Here is a 14,911-nt window from a genome sequence, read left to right on the forward strand (position 1 = left end):
GGAATGAATCTTTTTCATGGAAAGAACAAGAAACATAAACTTGGCAAAGAGATTAAGCCTTACAATGCGCATTACTGGATAGAAAGTTATGTGCTGGTAACAGATCAAGAACTATGAGATTGAATTGAAGGTCAAGGTTCTCTGGTAAAAGGAATAGGAAGGCAGTTAGAGTGTATGAGGCATGTGGTAGCAAAGTTTGCATGAAGGGTTACCGACAGCTGTAATCTGCAGAGAAGGAAATCGCCGACTGAAATCTGCAGGAAAGGAAGGAGACTGTTGGTTGAAATCTGCAGGGAAGGAGACTGCCAGTTGAAATCTGCAGGGAAGGAGACTGACGGCTTAAAAAAATTTAAGGAAAGGAGTTCCAGTAGCTAGGGCCTGCAAGAGGGAATTCCAACAGCGATACAGGCTGCAAGAGGGAGTTCCGGCGGCAGGAGAGGTTGCAGGATGGAATTCTAGCAGCGGGACCTGCAGCGAGAGGAAGTTTACGGCAGAAATACTGAAAAGATGAGGCGAATAAAATGCCTACAACACGACAAAGATTGTTTACTACAATTAATAAGAAGTTTCCGACGATAGGAGACTCTAGGATTTGTTTTAAGACTTTGAAAATATGTTGATTTCCAAAATTCAACAGAATTTGGTTTATTGATATGAAAATGAAGTATAAATACCCTTACATGAATTTTAGAATAGGAAAGATAAGAAAAATGAAATAACATGAAAGGAAAAATATAGCATCTATATCTTCAATTAATCAATTCATAATAATTACTTGGAGATAAAAGAAACAATATAAAATAGGAAAGAAAAAAAATTCAATCCAAAGAAATAAATCTAAAATAGGAAAGGAAAAAAATCTAATCCAAGAAAACAAATCCAATCTTCATAACTTCTAATAGGAATAAACTATTTCCTAATATAATTTCTAACAAGTCCCTTTGTTCTTTTACATTGTATGTTACAATAAGAGTCTAATTGATAAGAGCATGTCATTCAACAAATTGCATAATATTCGTAGTTTTCTATGATATTTAGTGAATTTCGAAGTTATACGCACGTATAACACTAGATTTGCTAGATTTTCAATTGAATGGTGATTTGATTGGGTGTGTTTGGAATTTTATAGTAAAATTAGGATGTAGATTATTGAATCATGATTTTTCCGTGAATCACACCTATAGAATAGAGGGTAAGGAAAGAGGGAAAGAAAGAGTGAAAAGTGATAAATAGTAATATGTCGTGTCAATCATATTTTATTTATAAAATGATCTTTCTATTCATAGGAGAAGGTACAATGTCATGATAATACGCTTTCACCTGCAATTTATGGAGGGTTGTATAGGGTATTCTTAATATTTTATATGTATGAGCTTACCGTCTGGTTGTTCCCTGGGTCGGTCGGCTAAGCTTAATTGGCTTCGAGTCTATAAAATCAACTCGGTCGGCTGAGATCCACTCTGTTGGATGATATCAGCTCGGTTCGACTGAGCTTGGTCGATATGGGTTGGCGGGTTGATATGACTCGACTGTCAATCCTTGACAACTGATGAGAGGCCTCTGGATATCTCTGTGATGGTTGGAGATTCTTGGGAACTAAATCTTTCTTAGATCGGCTCTCTTGTGATAGCTGGCTAAGAAAAACTTTTGTCTTGTATTTAACTGAATGAATCGTTCTTGTATCCTCTGATCGTCTTTGGTATTTCCCATGGTTCGGTCGGCTTTAGCCTTACTGGCTTTGGCTCAGACAGCTTTACTCGATCAGATAAGTGAGCCTCATAGTCTTCTCTCGATGGGCTCTCATTCTTTGTACTTTCTCCTTCTAGACAGTCAGATTTCCTCAGGATCAACACCAACATATTATTTATGCACATATTTTTAGTTCACGAATTTTCTTACTTCTTGAAACCGACACTGTGAAAAGAATAAAACAAATTAATATAAAAAGTAGATTGAATTTATCATTAATTAATGATTCAATAATTGAACTCCCTAGATTTTCATGTCATTGATTCTTATAAATAAAGCATGACAAGACTCTTCTCATTCTTTATTTGCTCTGCAACCCCTCTCGTTTAAATCTCGACTTCCGAGTGTTGCAATGGAGAATGTGTCAAATCTCTCGGATGATGTCCCTAACAAAGGTCTGATTCGTGTAGCATTCAGGAGATCAAAAGAGCAGTTTCGCCCGAAAAGTGAAAAAAAGAAAAATGTTGTCGTTAAGTAGAGAGAAGCGGTTGCGCAAATGATCAGTGATAATCCGAAAAGGTACCATTGGTAGCAAAACAAGTGCCAAGTGAGGGCGGCCAACTCTTGAATTAGAACGGCGGGGTGATTGCCCTGACGATCCTCTCAATGCCCGCTGCGAAGCAGCTAATGGACACTCGACGTCTCTTGGATCATTGGCTTTTTTTTAGGCCGAGATTGAGAACTTCATCGCTTGTTCGTTTGAGATCCAGCAAGGTGATGAAAAGCGTGAGCTGCTACCTCGGGTGGATAAAGTGGAGAATATGACGGAGGTGATAGCCAGCCTTCGCCAAAAACTATCGAACGTCCCGAAGAGATCCTTAATACAATAGGCTCTGGCCGAGACAGACCGACTGAATTAGTTTAGTTCCGGGGTAGAAATTTTGTATAAGAGGTTGATTCGATTGGGATATATCTCAATCGAAGGAGCGACCGATCTCCTTGTAAAATATTTCATCCCAAGCTAGTGTTTTAGTGCCTTTTGCAATTTTTAATGTCTTTTTCCGGAATAAAATTTATTTCTTTGCCTTGCTTTTTGTGCTAATGTGATCTTTTTGTCAGGGAGTTTTTGAGATTACTATAGAATTTCTTTTTTACCATGCAACAGTTCAACTTCTGCTTCTCAATATATAAATGGTGTGGGAAGTTATTTTGTGGAGCTTGAAGCACCCACAGCCGAAGGAGATGCGGTTTGAGCTATAGTACGTCTATCACTTCTCGAGCAAGGAATTTCTGTTTAAGAGCAGTCGGTATTTCCAGCCTAGGTGATCTTCAGCAACAATGCTGAAGAAATCTGAGAAGAGACGCCCTGAGTCGGCTCTTGTGGCACCTCTAAAGCAGCTTTTACAGAACAATGATCACAAGATGTTTCCTCAAAAGCAGAGTAAGATGAGTGAAGAGACGAAAAATCTCTGGCAAGTCCTTCAAAAATTCATATATCAGAGATTGCATTGACTCATTCATGCATCGGATTCCAGCAAGTTAGAAATTCGTGATTTTTTCTTATATGTATCAAATTTTGTTGTTGCAAATTTCTTCTATTCATCTCGCATAAAATTATTTGTTTCAGATGGAAAGAAAAATGGAGCTTGAAGGGGGTTTGATCATTCTCTGAGAGATTGGAACTCCAAATTTTTCAAGATTAAGTTCCTCCAAGGCGAGTACAACCACTGATATGATTCTAAAGCCGGGGAACCTGCGGCCTTAGAATCTTGGATTACAGGGCAGAGCTATCTAAGATGGTGACTTCCTTTTCGCTGCAGCATCAGGATTTGAAGAGTACTCCTCCAGGTCCAATCAAAATGATCCACTATAAGCTTGTGAGTACAAGCATAAACTCTTGTCCCACATATAAGAAAATATAATAAAGTCCCTCTAAATATATTTTTTGTATGCAGAATGGTCTGGAGCAGTTGCTACAGGGAGTAATCGTCGGAACTTCAGTACATCTTCTTGAGAGTACGTCGTTGCACATTATTTAGGACATTGCGCTACTCCGTAAGGTATTTCATTATTCAACAACATACGTTATTAATCTGCTCGGGACTTCATTGTAAAGTACGTAGTTACTCTGCACAGTGTGCATTGTCACTTCGTGAGGTCCACCAATGGCTACGAGCAAGGAACAACCAACAGTGCTTGATGGCGGCTGTCGAGCGGTGGTTGACGGTATTCGACAACTACGAAAGTGATCGCCGAGTCTTCAAATCGAGAAGGACTCTTGGATTCCACTCCTCCAGGTCCATGTCTCCCTCTAGCTCTTGGTCCCCTTTCATGAAGGAAGAATGACTATTTATAGTTTGAGAGTGGCATCCCCTATAAATAAGGCAAGAATCTAGACCACTCTATCAGACGAGTTAAAACGATTCCAGTGATCGGATGGTGTTTTATGGACATTTAAGTGTTAATAATGTCGGAATAGAGTGATCATGAGCCCATTGGATTCATCTCATTGAGACGTTTAATTTGACTATAAGCTTGTCAAATATATAATCCATTTGACCCTAACCACCAAAAGCTTCCATAAGTAATTTAAAATGTTGATCCATGTTTGACTTGACTCGGATTGGATCAATTTTAGTGTCATTGGATTTATCTTATCAGGCCGACTAGTTTGACTGTAATTCTGTAAGTTTATTGGAATGAAAGTCCTAAATGATTTTTAATTTGAGTTTGAATATTTCTTGCTCAGAAAATGCCTCGAGATTCATGTCATGTCTCGATATTCACGCCAAATGATGAAAATTTGTTGATGAGGCATCACCACGCAATTCCCATGTATTTACATTTCTAACACCTAAACTTTAATTTTTACAGAAATACTACCTTACCTATGCATAAAAGGTATATTTCACTTTTTAAAAGTTGACATGGTGCTATTTTTTATCTAATATGAAAGATTTGGGTGGTATTGATGCACAAAAAGTAAAGTATAGGTCTTAGATATATAAATACATAGGAATTGGATGGAATGCATGTAAATGCCCCAATATTTTTTTTGGGTATGTGAGTGGTGGTGTTGTTGGTTGGGGCCAAAAGTGAGAGGAGAATATGGGAAGTTAATGATTAAGATTTTTGACAAACCTGTGCTAGATCCTGGTCGTCCCTGTCCCATTTCTCAATTGCTTGCTGCAGGTACTTGGTTGCTGCAGGGTAGAATTTTCTTCTAAGCATAACAGCACCCAGCTCAAAATACTCAGTTGCTGTAGCATCACCACTTCTGACTTGCTCCTGAAAGAAAAAAAAAAAGGTTCAAAGTTTAAAAAGTGAAATACTGCATTTCAAGCATATGAAAGCTGACATATATTTATGTGTGCATGCGCGCTCGCGCTTATAAAATTTATAAGTCCCTCCCACTAAAAAAAAAGACTGAGTAACCAGATAAGGATTGCTCTACGCCATTATTTGCTTGATCTCTTAAGATTTTCTTGATTTCTCATGTTAGAAGTGAGAGAATTGAAAAGAAGAGACGAGGGTTTGACTGCTTGAGAGCGGAAAAATAGTAGAGAAAATAGGGAATCAAAGAGGATTTTCTTCCAATTTCATTAAAAAATAAATAATGAAAATACATGTTTTCTTACCACTGCTTATAGAAATTGTGTAAAAATAAACTAATTTAAAATTTAAATAAAAACAAATCCTAAATATAGACAAATTATATCAACATATTGAAAAGACAATTAAGTCACAAATTAAAAAAAAAAATTGTAACAAAATGCTTAAAATAACCTAAAATGAAAAGAATAATCTAACTGTGGTATTAATGCATGTTCTCCATTGCGTCTCCTTACCTCCTTTATATCATAATTTACACAAACCAGAAGCATTTACAAAAATAAAAATTTAATTTAATAAGGGGGCATTTACATACATACCACCCAGTTCCTGTGTATTACATATCTAAGACCTAAACTTTATTTTTTACATTTATACCACCCAAATCTTTCACATCACATCAAAATACCACCATTTTAACTTAAAATTGAAGTTTGAGTGTTAAATGTAAAAAATACATAGGAATTGACTGTTATGTATGGAAATCTTCCTAATTACCTGTAGTTCTTTTGCAGAAAGATCAAGCTCTCTTCGAACAAGAACCTGACGGATAACAAAGAAGGTTCCAATCCCAAGAAGACCTAATAGTATGAGCAAATAAGTTAGCTGTATTCCCAGTTCAAACAGCTCCCCAATCTCATAAACCATCTCTGCTTTATCTCCAATGCTGGACTGCGCTACATGACAGGAGCTGAACCATGAGGATATCACAAAAGTAAGCGCGTATAACCTCCAAAATTGTTTATTATTGTTTTCGCTGTAATTTCTCAGCGATAGTTTTTCTGGTCCTGCAATGAGAGTAGGGAGAATATATATATCACAATCAATGGCAAAAACATACATTAGGAAGGGGTGGTGAATATTTAAGTTTAAATCTTTCAACTCTTTAAACAAATTTTAAACTTATTATAAATATTACTATTAAATTAGAAATATAGTTAATATTGAATCATTATTGAGTATTTATTTTTTGGGGGTAAAATTGTTTATTGCAAGAGTTTAGTAAAATCTAGGGGGGTATCAAGTACCTCCCTAAACCGCCCCCTTGTTCCACCATTGATCACAACTTTTGTTTGGTGGAACAAGGGGTGTAAACAAGCCAAGTCTAGACTATGGAATATATATATCACAATTAGTGGCAGAATTAGAACTTAAGAGGGGAGTGAAATGAAAAATTAAGGGGTGATGGACATTTAAGTTTAAATGTTTAATCTCTTTAAACAAATGTTAAAGTTATTATAAATATTATTATTATTATATTACAAATGCAGTTAATAATGAATTCTTATAGAGTACTTAATTTTACGGGATAAAATTTTTGCTGTATTACATTAAAGAGTTTAATAAATTTAGGTTATCAAGTACCTCCCCAATCACCCCCATGTTTTACCACTGATCAAAACTTTTGTTTGAGGGAAGTGAAACATAAGCCAATGGAGGATAATGACGTATAAAACCGTCAAACTATCTAGTACATATAAATTTATGCATTCACCCTTCTCTTTAAAACCCTTAGCCCAACAAAGAGCATCAAACTACCTATGAAAAATACAAAATAAAAGAAATAAGTGACATAGGGAAAGGGAATATTTAATTTATTACTCTTTCTCTTGTTTGCTTTTGCCTTCCTCTCTCTCTCCCTCCATCCTAGAAAACATTGCCATTGCTCCCTGTTCTCTCCTAGTTCTTGGCCCTAGGAGAGAACAGGGAGCAATGGCAATGTTTTCTAGGGGGGTGGGTGGGGGACGGAGAGAGAGAGGAGGGCTGCTATGTCTAGTTGGTTCTTGACTTCTTTCCCTTTGTCACTTATTTGAGTAATAAATTAAATATTCCAAGTGTCCAGCTTCCTATTAAAGGGGCTTGTTCATGCAAATTGAGTCTGATACATGAAAATTGGAATTCCAAATACTGAATTTAAGCAAATAAATTTATACATTAGAATTGAAATTCAAAATAAAACCGAAAACACCATTATAATGATAAAAATTAGAGCTACTCAAAATTTTAAAATAGTGCATAGCAGACAGAAAAAGACTAACCTTCTAGAATTTCAAAGTTTTGGTTCTTCATTTCCATTTCCACATCAAAAATCTGTCTTCCTCCAGCAAAAGAATCAGAAGATGTTGAAAAAATAAACAAAGAATAGTGATCTTTAATTTCATGAATGTAACCAAAGTTAGCTAAGCTATCATCACTAAATTTGTCTCACTTTTCTTTTTGTAATGTCAGCGACCAAAGAAAAAAAAACAACTAAATTTGCCAGCAAATGTTTTGTCAAATTTCAGAGTTGCATCACACATAGAACTTGATTTTTGTTCGCCTACTCATTGATCAACGCCAAAAAAACTTGCATACTGATATTTACTCTATTGTCAAGATTGTCGGTGCAAATATCGCATTCAACATTTGAACAAAGAAAAATAAGTGAATTTTCTATGATTCAATTAGGCCCAAGGAACAACTATTTTAGCAAATCATTGTTGAAATTTTTATCTGCATTCAGGGCTTTGTATGGAGAGCTAGCACAACTTGTTTTGAATCAATCCTTAGAAATTGGTGCAACTGTAACATTCAAAGGCTGTAAGTTTGGTTCCAATGGGAAGTGTTCTTTTTATTTTCATTGCCACATTTTTTCTATGTTGAAATTATATTTTTTTCTATTCCACCTTACTGAATAAACTGGGAAGGCCCCCGATCTAATAAAAAAAGTTCTACGGCAAACTTGAGTACTTATAGCATGGTAATTTCAATGATACTTCATAAAAACATGGTGCTAAACCAAAACATTTAATCCAAATAGCATTACTTAATTTGACATCAAAATCAATGAGACTTGCTACAAAAATTTTATTTATTTTAATGCCTTTGAACACCATGATCAATTAAAGGGAACATGGATGCCTGCAAATCAAGCTTAGTGTGCCCAACACATTATTGCCTCAGCACGAAGATGAGAAAAGATGGAGCAAGAACTTATGGCTATGGCAAAGTATGCATAAGAGATAGTAATACAATTCATGGCTGGCTAGAAGGAAAAAATCATCAATAAGAAAACTGCCTCTTTTAAGCAGATGCCCAAAGTCAAGTGACTCAATGAGGAAAGCTTACGTGGATAAATTCTATAATACTAGCAGAGGGCTTATACTTGTAATTATCCATGATAAAAAGTCTTTTCTAATTGCAATGAATCTATGAAATGGTTGTTTTAACATATTGTAAGTTCAAATAATACTCTATAATTTAAAGATCAAAGTCAACTTTTTGTCATCATCATCGACTCCCTTACAAGGATGGAAGTAATGTGATGCTGGAATGCTTGATGAAGATTTAGGGGGCAGCTTTCATGCCAGTTTAATTTTAGATTGTTGTCATATAACCGTTTGTATATGTTTTTTTGGTTCAGTAATACCATGGTCGGAATCTACTTTAATTTTAGATTTAGGGGGCAGCTTTCATACCATGGGGTGTGATGTAAAATTTCTAAATTGGAGTCTAACTCTCCTCCAAGCCCTTTACGTGGTTGATTTACAACATTTGATTGCGAGCAAATGCCCTACTTGGTGTTGGACTTTGGTCGTTTGGTATCTTCGATATGATAGAGTTGAACAAAACTAAATGTGTTGGATATTTTTGCATTTTTTTTTTAATTTGGAACAAGTTACTTCTATTATGGGAGGAGATGAAAATGCCTCCAGTTCATTAATGGGGATGAAATTAACTCCCAAACAAGAGGGTAAGCTCAAGGACATCTCTCATGTGGGCTCCAAAACTTTGTGATTAGCATTTCTAAAAGATTTTGTGTTCTCAAATAAAATTTTCAAAGATAATTATTTTTTTATAAGACACTAATCAAATATTTCACACTCATTTTGCAAGAATTTTATAACTTATTTTTAGATTTTCATAAGCACTAAACCATATGGTTAGTTACATCTTCTAATCTGAGAAAGAACTTTCAATTAAGACTATTCGTTAAACACTAAATGCGCAGGCAACAAATTTGATGTTAAAATAGAGGAAATTTATTATTGATGGCTTAGAGTGAAAGGTGGGAGAAATGAAGACAAAACTGAACAAAATCTCATGATTTATTATCTTGGGTTATCATGAACAGTGATCTACTTAAACAGTGAAGTTAGTATACCTAATATGACGAAATGATTATTCTCAATAGCTATGGGTTGTAACGTTGAAGTATATATTGTAAGTTTTAAGCAAATGTTGTCTATGAGGATAATTTCAAGAAGACTTTAACTAATAAAAAGTTTTACATTTCATCAAATGCATTGTATAGTTCAAAAGTTAGAAGAGAAAAACTTGCGGCTGTAATTATAATTTAAGAGTGTCATTTTATAGTTTAAAATAATGCCTTGGTCATAATTGTACTTTTTATAAATTCTTTTGACAACAAAACCACCTAACCAGAAGACACGTAACATATCCTTATATATATATGAGATCTTTGAGAGTAATCATAGAAGTACACCAAATAAGGTATTGACTCTTCGTGATTAAATAAAACTTATTGTACAAAGTGAATGAATGATTGTTTAAGTTTTAAATGAAGGACTTCTCAATTATATCATTTTTTGAGATTTCTGTATTTTTATCTTAGCTTAAAAAAAAAAATTTTGTCAAGATTTGAGGGTATTTTGAAAACCTGGATCATTTTGCTTGATTTTTTCAATCAACACAGTTATCATCAAGACATTTAATTGAATTTGGTCGCTTTGAACAATATTGGATCTACTCAGTTGCTTTTATACAATTGGGTTCACGAATTTGCATTACCTAAATTTATTTGGACATTCTTTATAATACAGATCTCATCAAGCCTGTTTTCGTATAGAAAGGATTGGATTATAAGATAGGACTTTTGATTGCACCTAATCAATATGATTACTGTGAGTTTGCATCCTTTTAATGAAATTTCTTCATGAATGATGATTTTCAGAAAAGAGTGCTTGACTCCAATTCATGACAAGAAGTGTACCCGCCACAATGAAAGGCAACATTCTAGCTCTAAATTGGCTCATACCAAAGAATAAGAGATAAATGATGATCATTCAAAGGATGTTCCTATACTAAAGATCTAGTTAACCTTCGCAACTAGATGGGGATGTAACAACCCAGACATCTAAGCCCATAAAAATTAACCAGAACACACCTCCATTCCATTCAGCATAATGGTCCATTATAATGTATGCTGACTGGCATTATTCTTATTGTTAGTCGAAGTATAGCCATCATCATGATCTATCAATCATTTTTCTCCCTAGATAAATGTGTCTATGCTCACTGAATTAAAGATGTTGGAACTCAATTAAACTCATACGATCACAGCAATATAATTATTCGAGACTCATACATGATCAAGATTAGGAATCAAGTGCAGGGATAAAGGGAAAGGGAAAGAGGGCATTACTAACTAAGAAATATGCGATAGAGAAAGAGAATAGAAGAGAGAGGAAAGGGAGAAGAAGGTCAAGCGGAAATGGGACTACTTGAGTTACTCACATGGATCTCAACAAAGTAGATACCTACTCGAGCAATTAACTTGCTAACAACTTGCAAGTAGGCTTCTAGAGATTTGAGTTTGGCTTGTCCGATGGCAAGGGCCTCCATTTATAAGCTTCATAATAATATGTTGCTCATTTCTATAACCACGTAGTCTTCTCTCCATATTCTAAAAAGTTTTAGGTCATTATCACCCCATTAGCAACCTACTATCAAAATTATCCACTTATGGAGGCATCATAACCACCATTTATTGAATATTTATGTTATAATTTTTGAAGCTTTGAATGTCATGACATAAGTGAATTTTTATAAATTTTGAATTAAAACTACACAATTTATCTAGTTACAAATATACGCCTACTTTTATATGTATGTATGTATAATATACTTTGAAACACTCATTTATCCCTCCTTTTTGTTTTTTTAAAGTCGTGAACGAGAAAAGGGAGAGAGAGAGAAAGAGAGACATAGAGGAGATAAAAAACTTCAGTCCTTAGGGCCAATTTTTGCAGCATGTGATGGCTGAAAAAATTGTTTGGCATAATATAAGCTAATATTACATTATCTTCGTTTTCAATGTTTTACTTATATTATTTTTTTATATATTTTTTATTTGGACAAATTTAATTAAAATTAAAATGTCTCATTATCTCAAATATTTATTGTCGTGTAACTTTTAGTTATTATCGCCCTATTTATTCTACATAATTATAATATTAAATTTTCAAGGAGTAAATCTTATTTTTGAGTCATAAAACTTGATTTGAATAGTACTAATTAGCATGAAAATTTTAATAAATCATCATCATAAGATATTGACATTATTAGATGAGATACATGCTTACTACAATTTACCAATTATGATTTATACATATTGACATGAAAACATTGATTAATCTTATGAACAGATTGATTAATCTTATGAGTATATTGTTTCTAACTTACATGCAATGTCACATGCATTAAAATATGGTATGTGTGAAAAATGTCTTGTAAGTAAGAAAGATTAATTATTATGATTCAATTTAGTGAAGACGCGATAAACAGTTGAGGAGCATGGATAGTTTGGATTTACTTTAAATGCTCTATGGCATTGAATGTTGGCCTTTAAAAGAGAAGCATAATACTAAGTTAAGTGTTGCCGAGATGAGAATGATTAGGTGGATGAGTGGCTTTACACTTAGAGACAAAATGCGAAATGATTATATCCGTGATAGGGTTGGTGCAGCTCCTGTGACGAACAAAATTAGAGAAAGCTGTCTTAGATGGTTTGGTCACATTAAGCGTCAACCATCTGATGACCCGATTAAGAAAGTAGATGTTTTAGATTCAACTTATGTTAAGAAAGGTAGAAGCAAACCTAGGAAGACTTAGGCTTATTGTATAAAAAATGATATTAATTTATTAGAACTAAAAGAAAATATGACACTAAATAGGACGCAATGGAGGAAAAAGATTCATGTAGCCGACCCAACGTAGTGGGATTAAGGATTTGTTGTTGTTGTTGTTGTTAGGGTTAGTGGTGTGAATACAATATAAGATGTGAAATATAAAATTGGAATATAATTTAGGTTGAGTGTCATTCACAACGTCACATAACTATTTTTGCATATATAACATGACATAATATTGGACCTGATTTATCATGATTGATACAGAAAAAATAAAAAATAATATAATATGATTTCCAACAATACTTACATATAATGTATACAATGGTAGATACATCTCATATTGGTATATATAAAAATATGAAATGCATAAACTACTTCTAATAAGGCATGATACCCTACAACATGATGCATTTTTATCAAGATTCACATTTTGTACACGATACTTGCACATGAGTACTAACATATAGATTTCCTGGATATAAATTCAATTTAATTTATATAAAAGTTGTTAGGATATATCTTATTTAACCTAATAAGCTATGTTATCGCCCCTACTGAATTTACATGTTTCAGAGCATGGTTAGATTTTAGTAGAATGAGGTCATTATTTCTGATAACAGTGGTACAATTTAATTGTTTGCAATTCTTTTTATAATTATGAGTACAAAGTATTATGTTGAGTTTATTAGAGCATATACATGTTGTATATAAATATTTTGGATATAAGCAATTATGGCATTTATATAAATGCTATTTTCATTTATAATTTAATGTTTATGTATTATACAATTAGGATGATATAATTTTCTTTTTCCCAAAATAAATTTGTGTCAAACTCTCATCGCACACTCAACCTAAAATGATATGTTGTGATATAAGGGCTGTGGAGTAGGGAAAATATTTGCGTACATAAGACGTACGCAGCACTGCGTACTTCCATGAGGTACAGGGGGGTTATATCGGGGTTATGCCCTCTCTAAAACCCCTGTAATCTCTTTGTAAACTACTTGTAACATACAAATGAGTTTCGGACTTCTGTAGTTTTATGGGTATAAATAAGTTACATGGAGGTTATAAGGGAGTTAAACGGAGGTCAAAGGGGGTATAACCCGGATATAATCCGCCCGCTGAATAACCCCTACGTAGGTAGGCAGCAAATATTTTCGGAGTAGAGACATGACTGACACCGACTACATTGGATGCTCGAATGCCCCGTGAAAGCAGATTCTTCATCCAACAATATAAGATATGTAAAAGGCAAATTTCTGGAAATGCATTGCTTTACAATAACTTTTCAGCAATTACAGAGTAAACATACCGGACGGGATGCGATAAGCATACCTTGGCAAACTGGCAAAATTGTCGCCGACTCTTGAAACCTGCTCCTCTACCACCACAAAACTGCTTCCGTCTCTGATAACAACAATCGAAAATTCGCCCAAGTATCACAACAACTACAAGTTAAATTGTTGAAACTCTAAACCCAGACTGAATTTATTCAAATTTATCGTCCACAGTCAAGATTACCAGGAGGATCGTGCTTACGGAGCATCTAGAACTCTGGAGGATTTGAAAATTGCAAAATAGGGATTTCTCCGGGCTGCCATTGGTGCTCGTGTGAATGGCAGCGATCGTTTTCGAGAGTGGCAACAAGGGCGATGCCATGGGAGCTGCCAGATGGTTTCCAGAGCGTGCTTGAGAAGAAGATGAGCGAGAAATCACTGCTTTGAGCGTCCTGCCTCCATTTTCTTCGCCAGGGGCGCCTTCACTCTCCTCTTTGTTCTGTGGATAAGCTGAGCGTCGCGGGGATAGGTGCAGTAGTTTGACAGGGAAGTTGGTAACCCCAAAAAATCGAGAAAAATAAGTAGCTCAGTAGGTTATTTATTAGAGGGTATTATAGGGTTATATTTATATCTCATTTAATTTTCTTTTAAATTATCTATAGCTTATCATTAATTTATAAATATATGAAAATAGAAGCGTGAAATTTATTAGTATATGTAATACATATAGGTTATACGGAGGTTGCGGAGTGTAAAACGCGGATATAACCTCTCAATACCCTTTGAATAACATCATGTTTCACAAAAAAAATGAAAAATAGGGGTGCTTCAAATCTTCTATTAAATATTTACATACATATCACTTAGTTTCTATGTATTTATATATCTAATCTTCAAAATTTGAATATTTAGATATGTGCTAATTTGCGTGTTAAAAAAACTTTTTAAAATTTAGAAATAGGAATATTTTTATGTGATGAACGAATTGGGTGGTATATATGTAAAATATGAAGTCCCAATCTTAGATATGTAAATGATAAGGATTGAATGCTAAATATATGAATGACCCTTCAATAATTTATTTCAATTTTATTTATTTTATTTTATTTTCAAGCCATAAAATTTATAAGTGAGCATATACTCTGCAAAATTAATTCATCTAAATGCCGATTGTCTTAATTAAATCTAATTTAAGCTTGATGATTTTATGTTAGCGGTGAAAAAATATTATATCAGGACTCCGCACGTAGAGTTGCGTGCAGAGTCCAATGCAATTACACCACGTTAAAAGAAAATTTGTCGGAATATTCCTTGTGTTACCGGGTCGATCACCTCCACGGCGTAATTTCATTGGACTCCAGACGTAACTCTACCTGCGGAGTCCTGATGTAATATTTTTTTCGTTAATAGAAT

At 34.3% G+C, this 14,911-nt stretch overlaps 1 protein-coding gene across 3 annotated transcripts in view; it reads right to left on the reverse strand.

Moving 5' to 3' along the window:
• LOC110023962 (uncharacterized protein ycf37) overlaps positions 1 to 14,080 on the reverse strand; it is a 23,977-nt gene extending 9,897 nt beyond the window's left edge. Inside the window, exons 1-5 of one of the 3 annotated variants that reach the window (XM_020723636.1) lie at positions 13,761 to 14,080; positions 13,557 to 13,628; positions 7,341 to 7,392; positions 5,800 to 6,089; positions 4,831 to 4,977 (exon numbers count right to left, since the gene is read on the reverse strand). In XM_020723636.1, coding sequence (XP_020579295.1) covers positions 4,831 to 4,977; positions 5,800 to 6,089; positions 7,341 to 7,392; positions 13,557 to 13,628; positions 13,761 to 13,880 — 681 coding nt within the window. In that variant the 5' untranslated portion in view covers positions 13,881 to 14,080. Of the gene's footprint in view, positions 1 to 4,830; positions 4,978 to 5,799; positions 6,090 to 7,340; positions 7,393 to 13,556; positions 13,670 to 13,742 lie in introns of all 3 variants that reach the window. The other 2 variants (XM_020723635.1, XM_020723637.1) reach the window with 2 other exon arrangements.
• Between the last annotated feature and the right edge of the window lie 831 nt (positions 14,081 to 14,911).

Source organism: Phalaenopsis equestris, unplaced genomic scaffold, assembly GCF_001263595.1.
Source record: "Phalaenopsis equestris unplaced genomic scaffold, ASM126359v1 Scaffold000237, whole genome shotgun sequence".
NCBI classification, from domain to species: domain Eukaryota; kingdom Viridiplantae; phylum Streptophyta; class Magnoliopsida; order Asparagales; family Orchidaceae; genus Phalaenopsis; species Phalaenopsis equestris.